At 40.9% G+C, this 21,535-nt stretch overlaps 1 protein-coding gene across 1 annotated transcript in view; it reads right to left on the bottom strand.

Moving 5' to 3' along the window:
* COL25A1 (collagen type XXV alpha 1 chain) overlaps positions 1 to 21,535 on the bottom strand; it is a 431,307-nt gene that overhangs the window by 198,763 nt on the left and 211,009 nt on the right. Inside the window, exons 3-4 of the mRNA XM_030564569.1 lie at positions 10,785 to 10,829; positions 5,329 to 5,336 (exon numbers count right to left, since the gene is read on the bottom strand). Of these exons, the coding sequence (XP_030420429.1) occupies positions 5,329 to 5,336; positions 10,785 to 10,829 (53 nt within the window). The remainder of the gene's footprint in view (positions 1 to 5,328; positions 5,337 to 10,784; positions 10,830 to 21,535) is intronic.

Here is a 21,535-nt window from a genome sequence, read left to right on the forward strand (position 1 = left end):
CAAAATCCAGAGGAGACCCTGGCTGAAAGGGTGATCAGGCCTTTCAGCTAACATGCGGATACTCCTGCCATTTTTGGCACGAGACATAGTTTTATTTGAAGACTCTTACTCGTGTCAGCGTCTGATTGGTCCCTAGCTCCATCGCCTTCCAGGTTCCGAGCTGGTGCCCTCTACATAAACAGGATCTGCACCCGGCACATTACTTTTTTGCACACGACACCCTACTCTTTTGCACATGGCACTAACTTGACCCACAATTGACCAGACAGAAGGTTCGAGAATAGGCACATGGCACTATAATGTTGCACACTGCACCATAGGGTAGCACACGGCACCAATGTGACCCCTTGACCGACAATTGGCCATACAGACGCCATGTTTGAGCATAGGTTTAGGGTTGTGACAAGAATGAAAAATATGCTAGGTTTCTGCTAGCATTCGTAGAGCAGCTCCACATGGTCAAGCTCAGCTTCTGGGTCCAAGAAACTAGCACTGATTGTAACGAAGATTTGGGAAGACAAGCGGAACACCAGCTGGAAAACGTTTAGGATCAACACAACTAATGGAGTGTCTACACTCGCACTGCATCGACCTAAGTCAACTGTGGCCCCTTGTCATTTGGTGGTGTTAATGCATTGTTGTAATGGGTTACTTATTCAGCAGGAGAAAAATCTTAGTGTATACACATGCATAACGGTTGACGCAAGTGGACTTACATTATCTAACTTTGTAATGTAGATCAGGTCTCAGTGTAGATGCACAAGGAGCAGCCCTATGCCTCCACTGGTCCCAGAGATCTTGTGGCTCTTGGAGCATCAGCAGGTTTTTGGGGGGCTGATGTCATGGGAGAGTGTAGGAGAAACAACATAAATCTTCTCTCTTCCCCTGGAACAATGCCAGGGAAACTCCTTGGGGGAAACTTTGCATTCCAGTACTATGGAGGCCCTGAGATACTAAGGTGAAGGGGACCATATAAGTACATAGACAGACCAGATGGGTGAGGTAGTATCTCCTACAAAACTTAACCATGATGAAAGCAATAAGGAATCAAACAGGGTTCCAAAATACCCGGTGAATTTAACAGAGAATGAGATCCCTGCTATAGAATTGCATAGGATGGTATAAAAAATTAAAAAAGTACCTCATTTGTTATTAAATTCCATTCAGGAGAAAAGTTAGTAGGTGACTGTAATTTCAACAAAAAGGGCCAATCAGCCAGTCAGAATACGGCTTTTGATAATTAGGGCCAAATTATTCCCATCACTCCCATTCAGTGGTAGCAGAGTTAGGTCAATGCTGAGCACTTTTCAAAATCGTTCTCTTCCTTTCACACACATACACATACATATGTCGAATACAAAATCAACAATCTGCCTCAGGTTATGAAATCGATAGCTCCATGAATTTAATTTAATAATGGCAAAAATGACATTCAGCATTACTTCATTTTTAATTTTTACTATGTAGCCCTTAAGGAACTCTGGTCCAGCCAACCCATGTTCAGAAGCCTGGGTGGAGGACACAAAGTGGCTTTTAGAAGCTTTTGTAGCCTCTGGATCCTAGGGCCCAAAGTAGATGGAGTGGAACCAGAGATTGTGAACATCTCAAATCAAGCAATACAAGTTTAATCTAGCTTCTTTCTGCTTCCTGCATTATCCTCACCATGCATCAATGACAATTACAATTCTGGCTGGAGCTAGGCACCCAGTTCCTATTGAATTTCCATATGGTCGGGGAGTCTAGCTCTCTGGGAGTTCTTTGGAAACACCATCCTCTGTAATCTGAACATGTAGGCATATACATGAAGCAGAAGAGAATTGTTGTCAAATATTTTTTTCCCCCAACACAGAACAACTTTGGTCTAAACATTATAAATGGAATTGCAATTTGTACTCTGAAGCAGTATAGGTCTTTCATGCTACAGTATTTGACTATAACACTGTTTCAGCATATTCATGTTCTTTAGATGCAATTCCGCTGTATTGTTTGTTGGCTATTTCACCACAATGCTGCCTTTAAACTACTGATAGCATTGGGTTGGTGTTTCCACACACACTCCTTCTGCCCTCCTCTCCCACCTCGGTAAACTAAGCAGACACACTGAAGATTTTAGGGGCAGATTTCCATAGTGGCTGTGGCTCCCACCTGACCTCTAATTTGGAGGGCCCCAATGCTGTGGTTTGCATACACACACAGCAATTGTTAACACATACTGAGCAATCAGATATCTGACTGCCTGATTTGAATATGCAAACCCAAGTTTTGAAGGCCCTAAACTACCAGTAAGTGCTTAAAATAAGATCAAAACTAGACTTAAACAATTACTGTGTTCTGCAATTATACTCTCTCTCAAATTTATCCAATAATATCTTTTGTATCTTGGTTTCAAAAATATATCTGATACTGGTCACACTCTGTATCCCACAAAGGCGACATTATAACTCAAGCTTGTGCTGCTGACTGCTTATTTCCTCAAATTCTTATCGGTGGTTTTCCGAAAAGATGCATTATTTCATACATTTCCATTTTTTAGACAGAAAGCCATAAAGATGTAAATGAAGATACAAAAGTGAATTGTATACATTATCATAAAATTGCCCTATTACAGGCTTTGTAGGCAACTGCTAAGACCCTTATATTAGCAACGACTTTGCTCAAGATGCATAGAACTAGCAGCCAAAAGGAACAGAGAACGATGCAAGTGGAGAATTTAGGGTTCAACATGTCAACTGAATAGCGTTCTGACAGAGAAAACTGATATGCAGGATCCAGTTTAAGTAACATTTAAAATTACAGTGAAAAAATTATGTGCACGCATGCGGGAATACACAAATTCAACAAACAAAACATTTCTAGTATCAAACTCTGCATTGTGTTATGGCATATCTTGTACATGTCCATCTAATTAGAACATTTATAAAGAACTGCTACATGATGAAGCAAACATTTAAAAAATTTAAAAAGCCTTCTGTTCTATAGGCACTTGAGAAACATCAGGGAAGAGTGAATTTCCCCTAGTTAATGTGAAGATTAATAAGGCAGAGACAAACAAAAAGACAGAAAAGAAAAGAATGATTTTGAGAGTAAAAAAAGCTCTCATAAATATATGATAGAGCAGTTACCGGATAGCCATTTCGCCCTGGTTGACCCTGGTTGAATGAGATGAAATGGGTATGACAAACATTAAGAACATATTCATGACATGTGACATTACCAACATGTGCAGTACACTAATGCTAAATTAAAATAGCGATTGATCCTCTACACTTAATTATATTTTACAAATGAACAAGTATGGCATAGATATATATATACAGTGAACAATATTTTTTTGGCAAGGCACATTATTCAAGATAAAACATTGTCAACATTAAAAATAACTAACAAAAGGGCCACTTACTGCCTTTGATCCTTGATGGAACTCTTGCTATCAGAAGGAGTTATATACATAGATTGAAGGGCAGCACATGGCAGAAAGAGAATACAATAGATGGAAGGTGTGCTGCCTATAGTATGTCAGTGTCAAGGGCGAAATCGTAGTAAGCTCTATTGGGTCATAAAAAATAAAAAAACACAGGACTTGGATTGTCATCCTGACACACTGGTTATAGGTAGGAAAAGGCAGCTAAAATTTCAGCGGTCACCTTTGAAGATGCAATAGCCACCCGCAGTTACTACATGATGGTACCTAAGGTACCATAATTATTCACTATTTTAAATATAGAGAACTACTGTGGGATTCCGGTAATAACCACAGTATAGTTTTGGTTACCACTATGCACACAAGGTCAAAACTAGAGTAAAACATTTTCAGAAGTGATTTAGGCAACTGGGAGCCTAAGTCCACTGACTCCCAATGAGACTTAGTCTTTTAAATCACTTTTGAAAATGAGGAATATTCCATCCTTCAGAGAATAAGTCTCATTGAAAGTCACTCCTAAGTGCCTAAGTCACTTTTGAAAATAGAGCTTAGGCTCCTAAATCATTTAGATGCTTTTGAAAACTTTACCTATAGTCCTCAGAGCTAATTCTGGGTTATATTAATAATGTATGGCTCTACTTTTTTTCAAAATGGAACTGTGCTAAAACAGTAGGGAGATGATGTCAAGAAGTAAAGATTTGCATATGCAGAATTCACTATCTACTTTGCTAAATTCTCTTGCTGAAGGAAAATCATTTATATCCCAATTAATGCTTGATCTTTGCATTTTGTGAGAAGAGACTGCAAAAGATATTTAGGAAATCAGCATTTCCTTCATTTAAAGAGCACTAGTGTGCATTAAAAGCCTGCTCTTTCGCTGATAGCCTGTCAGATGAGATTGCCAATGTGAGCCACTGCGCATTTTGACAATTTTAGAAGTTAAAATGTTTCCTGTAGCATTACTACTCGGTAGTTACAGTTCACACTAAAATGATTGTTTCGGACAACAGAAATTCAGGATATTAATTAATTATTCTAAAATACATATGCCATTCAGTTGACAAGATGATCTGGTTATGAAAGTAAGACTGTGGAAATGCCAACCCATGACAAATCCAAGGAAAGAAAAGAGCAAGTCTCCTAAAGTAACTTTACAGGCGATATTATTCTCATGATTGCATTGTTACCTGCGGATGGTATAGTATCACAATAAATACGAATACTTTAAATACATATTTTAAACACTATACTTAGAAAAAGAAGTGTGATTTAAGTCTGGAAAGGTGTGGACAAGAAAAAATTGAATTATTTTGTCAGAAACAAATTTATGGCCAAATTTACCACCATTGCTAAAACTGAGTATTATTTTTTACTATTTGTATTACAATAGCATCTAGTGGCTGCAGTCTGGATAAGGGCTCTATTGCCGTTGGCATTGTACATACACATAACGAAAAGACAGTCCTTGTCTCAAGGAGCTTATTTAATCAGAGTAAGTTACTATTTAGTGCAATAAAGGTTGCTGAATCATTTCCTATAGTTAGATGGTTCAGCCTTCTGGCACGGTTACTGATAATCATTTCTATACCAGACTGAACACACATTAATACCTAGTAGACAAAATGAACAGAGCATACTTACATGCTATTCTGATCCAAAAATGCTATCTGTAGGGCCGAGGTAAAGTTTTACTGTTTCAAAAGTTTGTTTAAAAAAATAAGTTTCCAAACAAATCATTTAACTCCAGCAAAATTAGTAAAAGTTTACACTGTACTAACAATAACTTTATATTTCCTCTGGATCAAATATAATCCATTCACCATGGAGATTACTTAACAGGGTCTAAACCCATTTCTGCCTGATCTTGGTTAACCTGGGAGACCCAACAATGTATCAACTGTACTTACAGGAGGTCCTGTGGAGGGGAAAAAGAGAAAAAAAATATATATAAGTTTATGAAGTTAGTAAGAAAGATTCATATGCAAGAAGCCAAAAATGAGACCACATGATCATAAATTAGCATAATCAACATACTGTTTAGATTTTGTTCTTAAACAATATTTTTCTTCTCTGGTTCTTTGAGGCTAGTAGTGATGCCAAAGACTTGAATACATGCAGTTTCTTTGCTGAAGAATTAAATATTCTTCACCTATTCCCATGCAATTTCATGTTAATTATTCTTCATTTATTTTCATGCAGTCTCATAGCAGGCCAAAAAAATATTAACCATCGACTACAATGTTTTCTCAGACTTCACATGTGCATATATTTCATATCCACCAGTTTCAATTAGCCATGAAACTGGGAATTAAATTACATCTTGTCTGCAAAATTACACAATTTTTTTTACCCTTGGCATTTAACCTTGGCATTAAGACAGAAATACTTGCATCTAGATCTTCTTACTTTCCTCCTTTGTCAATAAGGAGACGTTCCAGTGATCACCTGACTCTACAGAAATTGCCTTTCATCACTGTCTTTTTTCAAGACCCACTTATAAAATGATCCCTATTAAAATGTCACACTTTTTGAAGTGATATTTGCACATTTTTCCAATTATTTCGATTCAAAGGCTTTTGTACAGCAGTTCTTGAGAACATTATCAAAGGGCTGCAAATCAAATCTAATATTTCACTCTTATTAAGTGGAGCAGCTGCAGCTCCCAAATCAATGGCTTTTCATTCGCTCTCATGCCTCCTTCTAACTTCTGAATAAAGTGAGGTGCAAAAGGGCATAAAATAGCAACAGCTGTATTTTCCGTTTGCTTTTGATATTGTCAGGCTTTTGTTTTTAACAATGTGATTTTATTGTCTAGTAACTAAGGTAATTTCTTTATAATAGTAAACATTTCCAAATAGTATTTTAATGTGCAGGGTCTGTTTCTAAAGGAAAGAGATCAATTTCCTCTGTTAATATCTTAATGTGTGTTTATTTGATGTGTAAAACGAAAAGTCAAGCATACTGCAAGGTAGCTGACAAGTTCATTTGATTTGTCAAGATCATTTGTGAAGCCAAATTCAACCTGAGCGATTCCCGCTATATAGTAACTTTTTTTCTCTGCAGCAAGTATCAACTGATTTACATATCAAAGTTAGTTTATCTAATTTTATCAGAGTTCGGCTTTGTTTTAGCTATCCAATAAAAAGAAGGAAATAATTTTCTAACAACAAAATAAAGTTCTAATTTATAACGACCTAAAAGACAAAACAATAGATTATTGTGAACAACTAAGATTCATGAGAATCAACCAGACTGTAAATTTCTTCTAATCTGCTGGATTAATTCACAGATAACCAAAAATACCCACTATAACCAGATGGATCTAAAGTACCCATTTCTCTGATGCCGATTCTAGGCCTTGGCTACACTTGTGCATTATAGTGCAATAAAGCCGCCAAGAGTGCTCTACCTCACTCCCCGTCCAAACTAGCAAGGCATGTAGGCGCTCTGACTCCGTGGCTGGAGTGCTCCTGATACTCCATCTCCTCGAGAGGAATAATGTTTGTTGCGCTCTCGCTGGAGCGCCGCAGCACCAGTGTGGACACCTAATGTGCTTTCATTGGCTCTGATTCGCCTCCGGAAGTGTCCCACAATGCCTGTTCTAGCTACTCTGGTCATCACTTTTGAACTCTGCTGCCCTGTCCTCAGGAGACCAAGTGTCAGATCCGCCCTTCAAATTATCTGGGAATTTTGAAAATCCCTTCCTGTTTTCTCAGCCAGGCATGGAGTGTTCTCAGCACATCTTTCCAGGTAGCCTCCATGCGCCAGGCGATCCCCAGTATGGAGCAATGGCAAGGTGCTGGATCTCATCAGTGTTTGGGGGAAGGAAGCTGTGCAGCCCCAGCTGTGCTCCAGACGTAGGAAGTACGATACCTTCGGGCACATATCAAGGGGCATGATGGACGGGGTAATGACTGGGATGCGGTGCAGTGTCGAGTTAAAATGAAGGAGCTGTGGAATGCCTGCTTCAAAGCCCGTGAGGCAGATGGCCGCTCCAGTGCTGCCCACACAACCTGCAAATTCTACAAAGAGCTGGATGCGATACTTGGGGGTGATCCCACCTCCACTGCAAAGACCACCATGGACACTTCTGAGCCCAGTACAGCAAGCGAGGGGAGGAGGAGGAGGAGGAAAGCACAAGTGACGGTGCTGAGGCGGGGGAAGACACCCCGGAATCCCTAGATGCATGCAGCCAGGAGCTCTTCTCGAGCCAGGAGGAAGGCAGCCAGTCGCAGCATCCGGTGCAGCGTCTGGGAAGTGCAAACAACAGAGGAGGTTCCTTGTAAGCAGCTTTCTTTTCAGGAAGGAAGTTTTTAGGTATGGGCTCTTTGGGCGAGGAGGGTAAGGGCTGCATGCATGTCTAGAAGCAGAATAGTGCATTGATGAGGTCTATCACATTGTGGTAATCGGCATCAGTGATCTCTTCAAAAGTCTCAGCCAGAACATGGGCAATGCGCCTGCGCAGGTTTATTGGGAGAGCCAGTGTGGTTCTTGTCCCAGTCAGGCTAACATGTCCATGCGACTGTGCTGTGAGGTGTGTGGGGGGGGACCATTGCTGCACACAGGCAAGCTGTGTATGGGCCAGGGCGGAAGCCGTATTGTAGGAGAAGACCCTCCCTTGCTTCCCTGATCACCCTCAGCAATGAGATATCTTCCAGGACGAATTCCTGTGGAGAATGTTGGGACAGTGTTCAGTGTATGTGCCCCCTGCAGCTGTTGGCTCTCCCCAAGGCACAGAAACCCAGAGGACAGTACAGCCATGAAACAATCAGTCCCCATGGACCCTGTGCTTACTCACCATTTCTGGGGCTCCCATTGGTTGTGCGCGCTCACTTTAGGACAGGCAAAGTATGGTTTTTGTGATTGCCCTCCTTAAGTGCAGGGGAATCATTGCTCTATCTGGTATGTACAATGCTGCATCTGTTAAGAGTTGCATGTTGCTTGTCTAGGTGCAACCTTGAGATCTCAGCCGTCATTCTTATCACCGGCCAACAGACTGAGAAGACTCCAGAAGAGGCCGCATAAAAGCAAAGAAGATATGCTACATGAAGTCATGCAGCAGTCTGTAAACGAGAATCAAAAGGCACAGAAGTGGAGGGAGAGGAGGATCCGCCAGGAAAATGTGAAAGGAGGATCTGCTAGGAAAACGCGATGCACCAGCAGCAAAGCACGGAACGGCTGATTAGCATAATGGAGTGCCAAGCGGACTCTATCCAGGCGTTGGTCGCCATGCAGGTGAAGCACTACCACGCTCGTCCCCCCCTGCAGCCCTTGTGCCCCAAAGCTCTTTGCCTTGTGCCCCATGTCCCCTCCAACCCACTTTCCCCAACACCCGGGTTCTTACTGCCCCCAGCTGCCTCCTACACCCATAGCTTCGCCACCCACCCACAAAAACTATGACCCTTATCCACTGCACTCAACCCCCCTCCACATGCCCTATGGCCATCCTGAAGTGCAGCGCTCAGTGCACAGCACTCCAGACAGGATTCAAGAGTATGAAATCAGGACATACCCAAAGCTATGAGTGAACCGGTCTCCACCCCACCCCCTTACCCTTTTAGTATTTCTCTGTTACGTTGTGGGGGGGGGGTTTCAATAAATGGCATTTTTTACTTCGAAAACATACTTTATTAGTGCATAAAGCAAAATATACCTTAGCCCAGGAAAGGAACAAACACTGCAAGTCAGTGTACCAAACACAGCCACTGTACTTAACTCCCGTGCAGCGCACCAGACATTACTCATGGATTTCAGCCTCAAATTGCTCCCTCAAGGCATCCCTAATCCTTGCAGCCCCACACTGGGCCCCTTTCATAGCCCTGCTCTCTGGCTGTGCAAATTCAGCCTCCAGGTGTTGAACCTCCGAGGCCCATGCCTGAGTGAAGCTTTCACCCTTCCCTTCACAAATATTATGGAGGGTACAGCACGTGGATATAACTGCGGGGATGCTGTCTTTGGCCAAGTCCAGCTTCCCATAAAGAGAGCACCAGTGGCCCTTCAAACCGCCAAAAGCACACTCCACAGTCATTCGGCACCGACTCAGCCTGTAGTTGAACCATTCCTGGCTGGGTTTCATGAGCCACAGCATTAGAGGGTAAGTGGGATCTCCAAGGATCACAATGGGCATTTCGACTTCCCCTACGGTGATCCTCTGGTACTGAAAAAAAGTCCCAGCTTGCAGCTTCTTGAACAGGCCAGTGTTCCAAAAGATACGTGCATCATGCACCCTTCCATTGGGACAGGACCCAGAATGCCCCGCACTCCATGCCTCCTTCCCACAAGCCACATCGTCAGAATGGGAAGAGGTGCTCTGTGGGATAGCTGTCCATAATGCACCACTCCATATGCTGCTTCCAGTGGCGCGAATGTGGCCACGCCAGTGTGCTTGCAGCTGTCAGTGCAGACAGACTGGAGCGCTGTCCCTGGTGTGCTCTCTGAAGGCTGGTTTAACCCAAAGCGCTCTACATCTGCAAGTGTAGCCATGGCCCTACTAGAAACGTCATCCTGACAAAGAGCTGAATCCTGCAAGGTGCTCAGTGCCATCAACTCCCACTGATGTCAAGAGTAGCCGAAGCCGCCCAGCGCCTGGGAAGATCAAGCCCCAAGTGCAGTTTCAACACAAATAAAAAGCCTCTCTATTTACATGTTACATTTGCAAACTTTCAGCTACAAACACAGCCAAATACAGACTGGATTTTAACTCAAGAGGATCCTAAATGCAACAAGTTCCTGATAACATCTTATTTTACAAAGTTCAGTCTATTTAGACATTACCTCCATGACTGTTCACATAACACGTTCCCTTTTCCTCACGACATGATCTGTTCTAAACACAAAGGGCTTGATTTTATACTCAGCTATACCATTGTAATGTTATTTACTTAAATGGAGTTATGCAGATGTTCACAGGTGTAAATGAGAGAAGACTTTGAGTGCTGAAATTATTTCAGAATTACCAATAACCAGTTTTATTATTCATGTCTTTTATGTCAGAAATTACAAAATCTATTAAAGGGTCTATAGATGCAATAAGTATTGTGAAGCTTGCCTACAGTTTAATGACTATTTGAGATTCAACGCAATTTAGAAGGCCACAAGTTATATGCCAAGGATTACAAAACTTCTATCAGAATTTTTTTTTTACAGATCTTTTCTTTCTATAGCTCACAGGAAACAAACAGCAAAAATAAGGCATGCTAGGTGCATCCCTCTGCCTCCCCCAAAAAAGTGCAAACCAAAATAAAGTAGCTGAATCTATCCAGTAGAATAATAGATGTATTTGCCCAAAATGGACAAAATACTCAGAAAAACCCATCCACCCAAAATAAAATCTCTCATCTTGCTTCCAAAAGTGAAAACTTACCAGTCTCTCCTCTTCTGCCCCTCTTACCTCGTTTCCCTGGAGGGCCTGAAAAAGCAAGCAGTTTCTGGATTGTGATTTTGCAATTTAATATAGTTCTTGACATTTAAAATGCAATTTGTATTTAGACATAATACTTTTAAACTCATCACAGTGGGCCAGATTTTGGCCTGCTCCTAGTTGGCGGCATAGATATAAAGGCCAGTAAGATTCAGATTCACAGAAATTAAGGCCAGAATGGGCCATTAGATTATCAAGCCTGACCTCCTGTATATCACAGGCCATTACATTTCACTCCTTTATTGGGCTCAATACAGAGATAAACTACGTTTGACTAAAATATAACTTGTGTTTGGCTAAAGAATATCTTCCAGAAAGGCATCCAGTCTTATCCGAGGATATCTAGAGATGGAGAATCTACCACTTCTCTTGGCAGTTTGTTCCGATGATTAATTACCTTCACTGTTAAAATGTATGCCTAATTTCTAATTTGTCTGTTTTAATTTCCAACCATTGGTTCTTGTAAAGTTTTCTCCGCTACATTAAAGAGCACTTTACTACCCACTATTTTCTCCCCAGAAAGGCATTCATTTGGACACTGTAATAAAGTCACCCCCCAATCTTCTCTTTGGTAAAATAATCAGACTGAGCTCTTTAATTCTCTCACTCTGAGGGCTTGTCTACACTACTGCGTGGGATCGATCTAAGATATGCAACTTCAGTTACATGAATAGCATAGCTGAAATCAATGTACTTGGATCTACTTACAGCGGTGTCTTCACTGAGGTAAGTTGACAGCCGACACTCTCCCATCAACTCCGCTTGCGCTCCTCATTCTGGTGGAGTACCAGAGTCGACGGGAAAGCGTTGAGCAGTCAATTTATTGTGTCTATACTAGATTCAATAAATTGACCCCATCTGGATCTATCGCTGCCCGCCGATCTGGTGGGTAGTGTAGACAAGCCCTAAGCATTTTCTCCAGTCCTCAAATAATTTTTTGTGGCTCTTTTCTGAACCCTCTCCATGTGAACATCTGAACTGTATATGGTTCATCTCCCCCTCACATACCCCTGTGTGACCTTCACAGATTGCTGCTGCACTTATGCCCCTGTTACTTCCCCCTGTACAGGTGTGACAAGAGTGGACAGGTGCAAGGAAGATTCCCAGTGTGGCGAGAAGGGGAAATTGTTTCTGGTCAGCAATGGAGAGACAGAAGGATTTTCAAAGGATCCTAAAGAAGTCAGGCATCCCGATTTTAAAAAGCACCTAAGGAGCACCTTTAAAAAGTGCACAGGAGATCAAATCCCATAGACTATCAGTGGGACTTGTGTTCTTAAACCATTTGAGAGCTTTTAAAAACCTCCCCTTTCCCACTGAAATTCAGTGGGAATTGGCTCTTAGGCTCCTTTGAAAATCCCACCTGTGATTCCTTTCCAGAGCTCATCTAGCTGTAGTGCAGGAATGTGCAGCCCCTACTTCTAAGGATACATTTAAGGGGATAACCTAGCCAAATGTAAAGTCAGCTGCAACCATTAGGCTGGTCCTGCACTTCTCACACATAAAACTCTCATTGACTTCAATGGACATAACATTAAAATATCAGTGCAAGTACACAGGCATTTCTAAGTATACAGTGGTGCTTTTTGTCACAGTCAAATCTTGTCCTTAGATACTATACAGATAATTGAGAAAGAAAGGTCTTGTGATTAAACAGAGGACCAAGCACCAGTAGGTCAAGGTCCCATTCCCAGTTCTTCAAGGGACATTCTGTGTGATGTTAAGTCAAGTCATTTAGATCAAAATTGTCAAATGTAGCCAGCTAAAGTTAGACAATTCCGTATTTAAGCACTTAAATTGCAGGGAACTGAATTTTCAGAGATGTTGAGCACTTGTAGTTCCACTGATTTCAGTGGGACATGCAAATGCACAGAACATCTGAAAATCAAACCTTCTTTAAGGGCCTGATCCTACAGCATTGAAGTGAGTGGAAGTTTTGCCATTGTATTCAAATGGAGCAGGATTGCACTCTAGGAGCCTAAATATGGATTTAAGTGCCTGATTTTAAACACCCAAGTATGAAAATTTTGTCCTTAACCTCTGTGTGCACCAGTTTCTTCATCTGCAAACTGACAAGACTGATGAGGGTAACACCATCCTGCCTCAAAACGTACGGTCAGGCTTAATGAATTAATGTTTGTAAAGCACTTCAAAATACTTGAACTGAAGGTGCTATAGGTAGGCAAAGTTTTGTTATTCAGATGTTTAAGTCTCATGGACTTTGATTAAACACCAAAAATCAAACTTTCATGCAACAATTGATTGCAGAGTCACAAAAAGAGGATTACAATTTATACTTGAATCAAGCCATTGGAAGAGAGAGGATATGAGGAGAAGGAATTGTTTTTAAAAAAAAAAAAAATTATTTGCCATAAAGTGTATTTTCCTTGCAAGCCCTCCACAGCTGAAATTCTCAATTAATGCCAACAGGAGCTTAGTACATGGGAACGGGAAAACATTCTTCTCAGGCAGGGAAAGGGCAATATGTACTTGGAAGAGAAAATTAGTTGGCTTAAACAAAATAAATATTCTACTACAGTGTTGTGCAGTCTCCCCAACACTAGTTTTCAGGTAGTACCTGCTTTTATTACATGCAACTTTGTTTTCAGAAGGGCAACTTGGACATAATTTTCCTCCATTATGAAACCTGGCATACAAAGTTAGAAAGGCAGAGAATTGTTTTGTGAAAGTTTTATGCCATTGTATCTTCACTGGAATCAATGAAGTTACACTGCTGTCAAACAGAAGTAATGCATTAGCAAATCAAATCCTGTCCGTTTAAAGATTTTTTAAAATTTTATTTGTAAACCAAAATAAGAGTCTCAGGATTTGGACCCCAGTTTCTACTTTCCTTCTTCTATTACTCAGTTTTTAAATCAGTCCTTCCACTGAAGTCAGTTAGAGCTTGTCCAAGAAAGACCTTAGTACAAACTGGGGCCTAACATTTGCAAAGGTTTCCAATGAGCCTTGGCCAAGTTTTGCACAAACAGCCTCCCTCCCCACGCATGCTAAGGAGGGATTTATGGTTTTAACTTGAAATGGTGTGAAACTGTAATTCCAGCTGTTTTGAGATTTTGGGTTCAAACCTGAGAACTCAAAGTGAAACTCTGAGGGAATGAACAAAAATATAACAGTTTCTTAAGTTGAACTTTTGTACAGCTGTAAAACTCCGTTCCCATATGTAACTCGCATTTATAGAATAAAGACCTAATGTTGCATATCTTGCACATCCAACATTTCCACTGACTGTATTGGATGGATGTAGGATCAGGCAGATATGCCGGCGAAATAAACAAATAGGCCTTAGCCCATAAAGAGAGACTAATCTATTCAAATATTTCTTTTGGAATCAAATGCAGATCACAACTCCCCGATACCTTGAGATCACTGGATGAAAATGTGGATAAGTGCTAATCACTGGATACATTCTAATTGTTATTGTAGCTCCATCGTCATGATACCATTGAAGACCATGGAATTACTCTGCATTTATGTCAGTATAAAAGAGATCAGAACATGGCCCCTGACCTTTAGCTCCCCAAGCCAGCCCCATTTAGTTGGAGGCATCTTCCTTCCTAATTAAATCTTCAGGAACTTTTGTCCAATCCTGCTCTGCCACCATGGTGGCCTTTATACTGATCCTTGGGATGTGGGAATGTAAACTGTGAAATAATTGGCAGATCCTTCAGACTTCCACTGGAATGTTGAGTACCACCAGAGGATATGTAAAGAATACTGCAATTGTTTTATATACGCAACAGATTCCTCTTGTAAGTATTTATCATGCAGATGGGGCCAAAGGTAATGGCCCCAATTCAGAAAAGCACTAGCACATCTGCTAGGTCCATCTCTCTATTCAGTAAAGCACATGACATGCTTATGTGCTGCTGTCTCAAATAGGGATGCCTTCCTCAATCAGGGTTGTTAGCCTTATCTGCTGCCCCGATTGTGTCCGGCTATCAAAAGCACTGATCCTTCACTATGAATGTCCATATTTTTCCATGTTTATATTATTATAATTTCACAGTTAACATAGGGATTTGGGAGAGGCATGGTGTAGTGGAGGAAATGTGTCAATATTTATAAAGCTATATTGAGCATGACAGTTCAATTAAAGGCAATGCAACAGATTTTCATGTATGTAGTTTGGTGTGATGTGCAGTACTGTATATAAAGCAAATGTACTGTACTTTCTCACCCTGGATAAAATCCCTGTAGAATATGATCAGCAGATTCTGTGCTGAGTTATATTTCACCCATACAGAGTACTTAAACAGGACTTGTTTGTTTTAAATGTCTTTTTCAATTTTCAAGTCTCCAGAAAGAAAGACTTGAAGCTCAATGGGATAAACTGGTTTAATGAAGATTAATGATGCCAAATGATAGGCAGTAAGGAAAACCAGTTTACGGTAGCTAAGTTCAAGAGCTGCCAACATACTGTTCTACAGGGTTTCTAGATTTCTGACAGGCTAGGAGTGCAAATGAAACATTGGAAAAATCAACTCTTGTTCCTTTTTTTCCTGTTTCACTTTAGAGATATTTTAAACAAATTTCATTTTTAAGAGACTGTTTCTGAATCCAGTTCCTGGAAATCTTAATTTTAATTAAAAGCTTAACAAAAAGACAGGTTTTTTTGCCATGTAACAAATGAAAGTTATTATTCTTCATCTACATATAATTTTTTGACAAATAGTTATAGTGATAATTATTGATTGTCCATATTTATCAAAAACCTAATAGCTAAGCAATTACCTATCTTAATATTTGTTTTCTAATAATAGAAACCAAATTGGTAATTATCATTAGAATTATTTCTTGAAATTCCATAAACTGTAGCTATCCCCAGGTTATTCTTTCTAGTAATTTGGTGCTAGGTATTACTTTCTGAAAAAGCTTAGCTTTTAAACAAAAATCTAGACAAGATCAAGTGTACTTCAGCTAGATAACAGCTTTAGAGTTAGTACTTTAATGTTGATGTGTGCTTTCTAAGGCAGTTAATGAAGTAACGAAAGAGTTACAAACTAACTCGTTCCACGGTGTTCAATGATTTAAGCACAAAACACCTCTCACTGGCAACTACTGGAGTATCCAGAAGAATGGATGTGTTAAAAATGGGCAAATTATCATTAAGGACATCAGTCAAATAAAAATTCTTATGGAAAATTACTTTAAAAAAAGCAAAGGTATAACTGACAGGATTTTCCTCTCCTTTTAATCTAGTAAGAGGTCTCATCCACCTGTTCATACACTCAGAAACCCCCAGTCATAGTGCTCACAACCAGGATGACTAGCGCTTCTTGTCAAGTGTTCATCTGTCTTCCTCTAGCTCATGGGTTCACTACCTGGGGTAGTTGCACACAGGTATCAGAGCATCTGAACTACTCCGCTCTTTTCATATTGCTAAACAGAAGGACATTCTTAGCTAGATCTTAGAGGGAATGGAGTCCTGGTATAGCAAAGGTTGAGAACCACAGCTCTAGTTCTGAAATGTCTTACAACTACTCCTTTAGACTCTCCATCTAGATACATTTTCTTGAAAAATCATGCAACAACTATATTTGAAGACAACAGGTTGTAGTGAAGCAAATTGTTATGAATTATTTCAACTGTGGACAGTTAGTTTAGATATTAAAATCAAGATGACAAAACATCTTTTTAAAAATATCCATGGGACACAGTTAAGGTTATGTTGTGATGTACTATGCATTTCTTTTCACATGTTAAGAATAAAGGGCCGGATTCTCTGGTCCAGCTGAGCTACAGTCAGCTCTGGAGAAGCCACTTTGCAGCCTCTGATCCCGGGGCAGTCTGGCTACTGAGTAGAGTGACCATACGTCCCATTTTGACCAGAACAGTCCCTTTTTTAAGCCCTGTCCCAGCCATCCTAACTTTTTTGGCTAAACTGGGCACTTGTTCCATTTGAGCAAACTGGACAAATGGCTGGTTTTGCCAAAAAAGTGGAATGCGACCCCTAAGAGGGTGTGAAGGAACAGAGGGGCAAGCAGCAACGCCAGCCTTGCGGCGGAGGGAAGGCTCTGGAGAGCAGCTTGGGTCAGGCCAGCTCCGCGCAGGCTGGTAGCAGGGGGTTCTGGGCTGGCCTCACATGCAGGGGGTGGAGGAGGGCCTTGTGCTAGCCCTGAACAGGCAGGGAGGGTTGTGTTGGTCCCGTGCACAGGGAGGAGAGGAGGGCCTCAGGCAAGTGGTAGGGGGGAAGCTTGTGCCAGCCTCATGCACAGCAGAGAAATGGGGATCTCAAGCCGGCTCCATGGGCAGGAGGCAGGGAGGCCGGGTGGGGGGGGGCCACAAGGGGGCAGGTGTCAATTTCCATTTGGGAAAACACGGTCACCCTACTACTGAGCCAGTCCTTGGAGTAAGAAGAGCAGAGCATTATTACAGATGATCTACTTCATGACTTTCTTCCTATAGATAGAGGACATAAGCAGGGCCGGCGCTTCCATTTGGGTGACCTAGGCAGTCGCCTAGGACACTAGGATTTGGGAGGGCGGCAGGCTGCTCTGGTGGACCTCCCACAGGCGTGCCTGCGGAGGGTCCGCTGGTCCCGTGGCTCCAATGGAGCATCTGCAGGCACGCCTGCGGCAGGTCCACCGGAGCAGCGGGACCAGCGGACCCTCCACAGGAACGCTTGCGGGAGGTCCACCGGAGCCGCAGGACCGGAGAGCGGCAGAGTGCCCCCCACGGCGTGCCACCATGCTTGGGGCGGCGAAATGGCTAGAGCCAGCCTGCGCCTAGGGCGCCAAAAACTCTGGCACCGCTCCTGGACATAAGGAGCTCTAAAGGAGTCATTTCAGCACCTAGGGGACCAGGAACCTATAGAAGGATCACTATAGGCAGTTAAACTGGTTTTAAGGTGCTAGAACAGCACGGAGCAGCCTTAAGAGACCAGTGTGTCTCAATGTGTCTATATTTATTATTTGTCCAGAATAAGATTTATGATGTCACTAACTATTCATTTTCTTGCTTTTAAGTGCTTGCGTTTTGCAAACAATGTGATACATAAGTACACTGTTGTCATTTATCAACTTTGACTGGTTTTTTAAACAAAGTTTTTTGGTTTTGGAATGATATACATTTTCCAAACTGTATACAATGGCTATCAAGCCGATGCCTTTTTAATTTTTATTTACTCTTGTATTTTCCAGCGCCTAGGTTTTACTCTTTAAAAAAGGGTCTCTGTAAAACAAGGATTGTATACTGCTGCTGTTCTCAACAATGCTATTTATGAATTACGTACTTTATGAATTACACTAATTTATGAATTATGGCCTACTTCTTGGAAATTGTTAAATACCACAGTGAGTTCATTGACTCTAATGAGGTCTGATGTGACACAGTTGTTATTTCTATTATTTTTGTTTCCTAAAAAGTGTTTCATTGTTAGATTTTTTTTCCCCTTCCAGGATTCTGGAGACAATTTATCATTAAAGAGGTACACATTGTATACAGTGAGTGGTTATTTAGATTTTCCATAGCACATGAAAAGAAAGAAACAATTTTAAAAACATGGGTTACCTCCAAGGCTTGCAACAAAAAATAAACAACAAAAAGGCTGTTCTGGTCTAATTTTTTTTTTTTTAAATAAACAGTATTCTAAACTCAACATTTTGTTCAGCAAAACTCACACCAATTTCACAGGAACAGAGTGAATATTCCTAATAGTTTATGCTAATTTAACTTTTTAGAAGCTGAAAAAGAATCAATGGTGTGCACAAGAGAGAGAATAAGGAGAGGGAGAAGGGACTTAATGAAAATTGGGATTCTCTTTAGTCATCTTCTTCACCCACATTCTAAAACAGAGACCAGTCTTCTGGGGGAATTAAAGCCCACCAACATTTCATGGACTTTGGAACTGTAATTGCACTAAAAGTATGAATGGCCCTCTCCAAAACAAATCATTAAGGGACTATCCATCTAGAAGAAAGCACAATGTTATTTTTGGGATGTTTTTGGTTATAGAAGGAATAGTTTAGATATTAAAGATGAAAATGTACATGTACGTAGTACTTGGGAGCTAGGGGTCAGATCCTCGGCTGGTGTAAACTGGCATTGCCTCATGGAGTTACACTACTTTACACCGGTTAAGAATCTGGCAGCCACAGGCACTGTGCAATCTTCCCATAAACCTGTTTGGCAGTACAGTGCACCCTTAACCTATATTAGCAAAGAATTGCATTAAATGACCTAACAGCCCAATTTTTTTTTTGGGGGGGTGGGGTATCAGCAGCTGTGGCCTATCAGCAAATTATGTATATTCATGTATACAACTGTAAATAAGTTATTGCACACCCAAATGCAGTTATGCCACTGCCTGATTTTTTTATTTATTTATGGACACTGGCATTTATTCTTTAAAAATGTAAATGGTTAGGTCTTTTCCATTGATAAATTCTATGATTCTATTATCAACCCCCGTCAGCGACCGCCAGTCATGCCAAACCGTTTTGTCATTTAGTCAAACAGGACCCGGAACCTATATGTGACCTAATTTTAGACTTGAATACAGAACTCCAGAGGTTAAATGTGCATGCAACTCAATGTAGCACCCAAGAAAGATGGACAGATAGATATGCACAAGACCCCATTCACAACTTAACCAATGCACCTCTCCAAATATGCACGTAATTCTCACTGAAGTTAATGGGAGTTTCATGATGACACCAAAAAATACAGGCCAAGGTATTTAAAAAGGTAACTATTGCTATTTGAATTTTACAGCATCGCACTAATCAACCTCTTATTAGCTAGGAAAGATAATGAGTCCAACTATTGTGTTAGTTACATAAGTATAAATCCAGTAAATTTGCTGAAATCAGTAGAGTTGTTCCAGTTTCTCAGTGGTGTAACAGAGTACAACTTGGTCAATATTGTTAAAACCATGAGAAGAAAATGCCCCCAAATCACTTTTCAACCCAAACTGGCCTTTCCAACCAGACTTCAGCAGGAACAGAAAGCTGTCCTCAGCCTTGCCACAGATGTAAACAATTGCAAATTCTACCATCCAATTTGCAAACAAGTTCACTGGTTCCCTACTCATTTTGGGATCCAATTCAACTGCTCTAAATTTGTCTTAGGTTTCTCTTTGCTAAAAGGAAAAAGAATTAGTTACAGAGTTGCACTGAGAACCAAGTAAACTATGCCACAGCTTTCTCACTGTGCCAAATAGCCCCTCTGTGCTAAAGCCACAGGAGTAAAGCACTGCATGACATTGTAGGGGAGGGACGTGGCACAGACAAAGGAGCAGAGATGAACAACTTCTGCTGAACGTGACATATATTCTTGTGAAGTATACAAATGGTATTCACAAAGAAAACTCAAGTTAATGCTGCTTGAATAACTATCCCTTTGTGCAATGTTACTCGCATTGGAACGGTCACAGAGTACAACAAACAGCAGCATGACATCTGAGCAGGGGAAGACAGGGATCTGTACTGTCTTGTTCTCTGGATTTCTTGCCAATGTGAAATCTGAAGGCCACATCCACTGCCCCTTTCACAATCCTGCTGCTGATCCCATCCCAACCAAGGGAGAGTGAAAAGATATTTTGCTTTGGCAGATCCAAGGATATTGGGTAAACACACATTGATTTGCAGAAGGGGAACATAAGGACAGTGGATTTTAAAATACTCCCTGGATTTGTTCCAGCCTATCTCTATGGACCCTTTCTCTCTCTCTACTCCCCTCCCAGGTTGCTCAGCTCATTTTCGATGAGCCTCCGTTCTTCTGTCTCTCTCTCTACATAATCTCACGACAGCTGGCATCTCAGCCTTCTGCTTTACAATGCATACGGTTTCAGACAGCTCACCTGTATTTCCGTTCCTCAATTCCCTATCTCACTTCAAACCTCAGCTAGAAAACCAGTATTCATTGTCTCAAATACAGCATATTTTCTTCTTGGCTCACCTGAAACTTCTGTTCACATCAGGGTTTGGACATATATTAGAGGTGACTATACCAGGTGGCTAGCGACGTAAAAAAATCATTCTGTTTCATCCACCGAAGAGTAATCTATCTGACTTATCTGTCTAGCTTCATATTGCTTCAGTAAGTAAAAAAAATTACTGACTGATCAGAACTGAGGTCTATCTAGTACAGTATATCCACATAAATGTTCAATCCCTTTGTGAATCTTGCTAAATTCTTAGTCTCAGCAATTTCCTGTAACAAGATGCTTCAAAGTCAAAAAGCATTTCTCTTTTGAATTTGCCCCTTTTCCATTTCCCTGAATGTCCCCTTGTTCTTGTGTTATGTGACAGGAAGGACAGAAGCTCCCACTCTACTTTCTTTTAGTGTTCATTATTTTATATACTTTTATTATGTCCCTCTTATTTGTCTCTTTTCTAAGATACACAATTCCAATATTTTCAGTCTTTCTTCATCTGAGAGATTTTTCCATACCATTGGCTTTCTCTGAACTTGCTCTAATTCTGAAATATCCTTTTTGAAATGGGGTGACTAGTTGCACAGAATATTCTAGACGAAGCTGTATCAGTGATTTATACAGAGGTACTATAATATTTTCTGTGTTATTCTCCATCCCATTCCTTACATATAGAACATCTGGTTTGTTTTTCACCACAGCTGCATATTTAACAGAAGTCTTCTCTGAGTCATCCACAATCACACCCAGGTCTCTTTCCTAAGTATCTGAGCACCTACCAAATTTTGAAGTATACACATAA

This window comes from Gopherus evgoodei, chromosome 5, assembly GCF_007399415.2.
Source record: "Gopherus evgoodei ecotype Sinaloan lineage chromosome 5, rGopEvg1_v1.p, whole genome shotgun sequence".
NCBI lineage: Eukaryota > Metazoa > Chordata > Testudines > Testudinidae > Gopherus > Gopherus evgoodei.